Genomic DNA, 5,797 nt, shown 5'->3' on the forward strand with positions numbered 1-5,797 from the left:
GTAGGGGAAGAAAGGGATAAAGAAAGGGGGTTAATCAGAAGGGGGAATGAAACATGAGAGACTATGGACTATGAGAAACAAACTGAGGACTTCAGAGGGGAGGGGGGTGGGGGAATGGGATAGACTGGTGATGGGTGGTAAGGAGGGCACGTATTGCATGGTACACTGGGTGTTATACGCAACTAGTGAATCATCGAACTTTACATCGGAATCCAGGGATGTACTGTATGGTGACTAACATAATATAATAAAAAATCATTTAAAAAAAAAAAAAGAAGGGGCGCCTGGGTGGCACAGCGGTTAAGCGTCTGCCTTCGGCTCAGGGCGTGATCCCGGCGTTATGGGATCGAGCCCCACGTCAGGCTCCTCTGCTATGAGCCTGCTTCTTCCTCTCCCACTCCCCCTGCTTGTGTTCCCTCTCTCACTGGCTGTCTCTATCTCTGTCAAATAAATAAATAAAATCTTAAAAAAATAATAAATAAATTAATTAAAATAAGAAAAAAAAAGAAAATCAAATTTACATTTAAAAAGAAATAGTATTAGAAAAGGAATAAAAAAGGTAAAAAAAACAAAACAAAACGTGATAATAAAAAGGTAACTGAATTTTCAAATGGGCAAAGGACTTGAATAGACATCTGTCTAAAGAAGACATGGGGCTGGCCCAGAAGCACAGGAAAAGATGCTCATCTTCATTAGCCATCAGGGAAATTCAATGCACAGACCCGGGGTACCGCTTCCTACCCACCAGCGTGGCTGTAGTAGGAAAGACGTCGGTGAGGATATGGAGAACTGGAACCCTCATACACTCGCTGATTGGAACATGGTGCAGTCACTTTGGCAAATAGTCTGGAAGGTCCTCAAAAAAATAGGGTTACCATATGACCCAGCAATTCCAGTTGTAGGGATACACCCAAAAGAAGTGAACAGATGTTTCTATATTCCTCTTCGTAGCAGCCCTCTTCACAACAGCCAAAAGGTAGCAGCAAGCCAAGTGTCTGTCAGTTGATGAATGGGTAAGTGGGATGTATTGTATTCCTACAATGGCTGTTGGTTGGCCATTAAAAGGAATTGAAATATTGATATAGACTATAGCATGGATGACCCTTGACAGCATCGTGCTGAGTGAAAAGAAGCCAGTCACAAAGGATGTCATACTGTATAACTCAGTTCATATGAAATGGCCAGAATAGCCAAATCTCTACGCAGCTGAGCGTTTGTCTAGGGTTGGGGGACGGGGCCTGGGACAAAATACCAGTGGCTGCTAGTGGATACGGGGTTTCTTTTTGGGGGTGATGAAAATGTTCTAAAATTGGATTCTGGTGATAGTTGTACAATTCTGACTATATTAATGATCACTAAATTGTCACTATGAATGGATGAAGTATATGGTATGTGAATTATAGCTCAATAAAGCTGTTTAAAAAAGGAACTTACGGCCTATTGAGTTACTGCCCTTGTTCCTACAGTGCAGCACCCAGGGGTCCTGTGCCTCTTGAAGGAAAGAGGTGTAACTGACAAATATTTAATGACTGCGTAGAGTTAGTTCCAAGTTAGTTGTCTGGAGCATGAGGCAAGGGATAGATGCAAGGTGTACCTTCAAGGAACCTCTGTTCAACTACGGAAGGTAAGAGTAAGCGGGTTATGTAAGTAGCAAATATAAGTTCACTCCTAATTATCTGTGCTAATCCAGGTCCTCCTGAAGCCCTTCTCACTAGCTGCCCAGAAAAGCCACCACGACACCAAGTCAGAGTTCAGAGCCAGTGGAAGAAGGGACTGTCTGTGATATTCTAAAGTAACATATACATATTTATAAAGCTCTCCCTTCGTAAGTCACGGTATTCTCGTGGACATCACACGTTGGGATAATAAATGTGCAAGTCCTTCGAGATCAGCAGAGGCTGTTTGGGGCACTGTTCCTTTGCTTGCTTTGTTATCTTTCTTCACCTCCAGGGAGAGGCTCCTTGTTCAATCCCAGTCGTTGAATGCCTGCTGCTCCATGTAGGGGCTGAGTGGGAGGGGCAGGCAAGTAAACATGCAGGGACGGTGGTTTGTGCAAAGTGCTCTAATGGAGGAAGTGTAAGAGCTCATCGTGCACACGGTGGAGGGCCTCTGACGTGGACCTGGGAGGTCAGGGGAGGCTCCCTGAGGGGCGCTCTCTAAGCTGAGTTCACCAGGCGAGGGGGGTGGGAGGCCCGTTCTGCCAAGCAGGAGGAGTTCTTGCTGTCTCGTATACATTATATCTGTTGCTCGTCCTATCCTCGTTATCACCCGTGGGATGAAGTATTATCATCTCGGTTTTGCAGACTAGGAAACTGAGGCTCAGTCTTTGAAGAACGCTCCCGAAGACTCAGCTGCTAAGGAGCAGAGTTCGAATTTAACTTAGTTGCTCGACTTTCGAAGCTAGCTGGAACGTTCTCTTCTCTGCTCCGTCTTTGAACCATTCTGTTGTATATTCCTTATAACATTTTTTCTGATTACAGAAATACCCATGATCCTTATACCAAAAAAAAAAAAAAAATGAGAGAATAAAAAAAAAAAAAAAAAAAAAAAAACCCTAAAGAAGAAATATAAAAATTCTCCATGATCCTGACGCTGGAAATAGGTTGTCTGTCCTCCAGATTGGATTACGCTGGTTCATAACCTGTTTTCCACAAAAGTACATTAATGATATTTCCCATGGCATTAAACATTCTCCTATATGATGATTGTAATGGTTATCAAGTGTTCTTTCTTTGGGATATACTATGATTATGTACCCAATCGTAGAGCAAAAGTTTAGAGTATTTCCCCCCAGTTTTTGCTGTTATAACCAATTTTTTGATGAATGTTCTTGCAAGTCAATCTTTATCTCAGTCTTTGATGACTTACTTAGGCTAAATTATTAGAAATGGGATTTCTGGGGCACCTGGGTGGTGCAGTCGTTAGGCGTCTGCCTTAGGCTCAGGGCGTGATCCTGGCGTTATGGGATCGAGCCCCACATCAGGCTCCTCCACTATGAGCCTGCTTCTTCCTCTCCCATTCCCCTTGCTTGTGTTCCCTTTCTCGCTGGCTGTCTCTATCTCTGTCGAATAAATAAATAAAATCTTTAAAAAAAAAAAAAGAAATGGGATTTCTGTGTCAGAGTACGCACATTGTAAGACTTTCTATTCGAATTCTCAGATTGCCTTTTGGGAAGGTTGTACCAATTACATTTTTCACACTAGAGTGTTTATTTTCCTGCTTGCTACAAATGTTGTCTTTTTAACTTGTCAACTTGATAGATATTGCATTAATATTTTTAATTTTTATTTCTTTCCTTACTGTTGAAGTTGGATTTTGTAATGTGTTTGTGATCATTTTATTGAAAGCTGAAATATGTGATACTCACTGAAAGTACATTGAACATTTAAGGAATGAAGGTATCTTGGGATGCCTGGGTGGCTCAGTCAGTTAAGCGTCTGACTTTGGCTCAGGTCATGATCTTGGGATCCTGGGATCGAGCCCCCACATGGGGCTCCCTGCTCAGTGGGGAGTCTGCTTCTCCCTCTCCCTCCCCCCGACTCATGCTAGCGCTTGTTCTCTCTTTCTCTCTTTCAAATAAGTAAATAAAATCTTTTTTAAAAAGTCACTCTAAAATAATAATAATAATAAAGAATGAAGATGTCTTTAAACTCTAGAGGTGATGGGTTGAAAATACCTTTTGCCAGACTATCACTGCTGGGAAGGAACGGTATAGACACTGTTGAGAGGGAAAGTGGAGGGAGGGAGTTATGTATTAGACTTAATGAGTACTTTTTCTCCCACGTAGGTTCTTAAAGGTGGACAGGAAGCACCCACAAAACCCAAAGGTCGTCCCAAGAAGAACTCCATCCCCACCTCGGAAGAGATTGAAGCTGAAGAGAAGATGAACAGCCAGGCCCAGAGCCAGGAGCACCTTGCACCCTCCCAGAGACAGGAGGAGCTCTGTGACCCACAGGAACCAAAAGCATGCGATGTCCCCTTAGAGGTGGCAGAGCCCCCCGGCCAGCCCCAGGAGTTGCCAGTAGCCTCTTCGGAACCCCCACCATCAAGCTAAAATAAAAACTCTTTCGGGGGAAGGGGGAGATGGGGAGGAATGGAAAGAGGGAAGTCAGGGAGAATAGAGAGAGATCCGCTTCCCAAAGCCTGGTAAACTTGGGGAGAAGAGATCCGCGTCTCCCAACCCCCACGGGTCTCAGTGGTTTTCATTACAAGCATTTGACGAAGACTTGCTTGCCTTAGGCCTTTCTCTTCCTGAAAGGCTGCTTTAGCCACGGGATGCCCTTGACAAGGGAGACAGTGCCTTGGAACTGCCTGCCCCCACGGGGGTGGGGGGGGGGCTGGGTACCAGAACCCTGCCCCCGTGCTCAGCCCCCTGCCCTGGGCTGGCGCGGTGGCGGGTGGAGGACGCCCCGGCTCGCTCCCTGCCAGCCCCTGGGCAGCCAGTCATCAAAGCAGAGCGATCATAGAGGAGCTTGGGACGGAAGGCCTGGCTTCCTTGCTGACTCAGCACTTATTTCTGTCGTTTTAAAAGAGAATTTAATGTTTTTGGTTGTTTTTTTGGGGGGGTGGGGGGCCGGTGAGGGTGGGCAAAGAAGAGTTGGGGGAAGCGAGTTCTGAGTTATTAGAATTGTTTCTGAATAAAGTTCGTTTTGAAGACACGTGTGCCTTTGTACCCATTATAAGACGGTGAGGTGACCCAAGAACCGGGAAGCCTTGGTTTTCTTGCTTTATTGAGTTGTCCCTGAAACTGCAAAGCAGATATGTTAAGATAACTTTTATTTTTTAATTAAAAATAAATCTTTCGAAAGGATTGGGTGTTCTGTGTCTTCTGGGGAGTATATTTAGCCCTGTCTGAATACGTCTTCTGGAAAGACCCAGAGAGAGAGCCTGGCTCCCTGGGCTTTAATTTCCCCTACTATAAAATAAAAGATTGGTCTCTGCCCACCACCCCTCCCACCGCCTTCTGCCAGAGCGGCTCTGCTCTCAGCCACTTTCCCTTGTGGGCTTCCAGCTTTAAATACGGCTTTACTTTTTGGAAGAGGCAATAAATGTATGTGCTTCAAAAGTCAAACAAAAAGAAGTCATGCTTCTCCCCCTTACTCCCCCCTCCCCTATCCAGCATAGGTAACCTTATTTTTATGGCTTGCTTGTTTATCTTTCTTTATTAAGTATCCATTTGGATGATGGGCTCTGCAACTTGTAACAAAAGATTTGCGAGTTTCTTGGCTAGAGGTGCTCTGCGATTTTAAATTTAAAACAATGTCCCACTTTCAGGAAGACCAACAAAGAGGGAGGGTCCAGACTTGCTCAAGCAGGAGCTCCGACCCTTTCTTGTCTGATGGCCGTGCCCACGGGCCAGAGGCCGGAGCCCACAGAGCTCCTCTTTCTCGGCACCGATGTCCCGTGGGGCAGAGCACCCATCCTGCCCACTGGAAAGTATTGATCGCTCGGTACATCTGCCCAGTTGTGGGTTCGGGAAACATCCACCGGGCTTTCCTAATGGCTACAACTAGGGAGCAAAACCTGCTGTTAGTTCTGTAAAACAACTCCTGTCATTCTTCGGAAAGTTACACAGGGATGATCTGCTTGTTTTCAACAATCGGGCTGCCGGCTTCCCTCCATTAACACTGCCTATCAGAGTGACTGCCGTTTTGACTTGGCTGGGCAGCGCCTTCGTTCCCTTTGCTATTGAGATCAGCAAAAAGAAAGCCGGTCTTTTTTTTTTTTTTTTTTTTTTTTACTTCTCGTGAACAAAGGAGCTAAGGATTTGGCCTCCGAGAACCAGTTTGAGCAGACC

At 45.2% G+C, this 5,797-nt stretch overlaps 1 protein-coding gene across 2 annotated transcripts in view; it reads left to right on the plus strand.

Annotated features, from left to right (window-relative positions):
- Positions 1–4,802, plus strand: part of BARX2 (BARX homeobox 2) — a 74,058-nt gene extending 69,256 nt beyond the window's left edge. For both annotated transcript variants that reach the window (XM_002912690.3, XM_034666076.1), the window contains exon 4: positions 3,788–4,802. In XM_002912690.3, coding sequence (XP_002912736.1) covers positions 3,788–4,054 — 267 coding nt within the window. In that variant the 3' untranslated portion in view covers positions 4,055–4,802. The remainder of the gene's footprint in view (positions 1–3,787) is intronic.
- The last annotated feature ends 995 nt before the right edge of the window (positions 4,803–5,797 follow it).

This window comes from Ailuropoda melanoleuca, chromosome 8, assembly GCF_002007445.2.
Source record: "Ailuropoda melanoleuca isolate Jingjing chromosome 8, ASM200744v2, whole genome shotgun sequence".
Taxonomy (NCBI): Eukaryota; Metazoa; Chordata; class Mammalia; order Carnivora; family Ursidae; genus Ailuropoda; species Ailuropoda melanoleuca.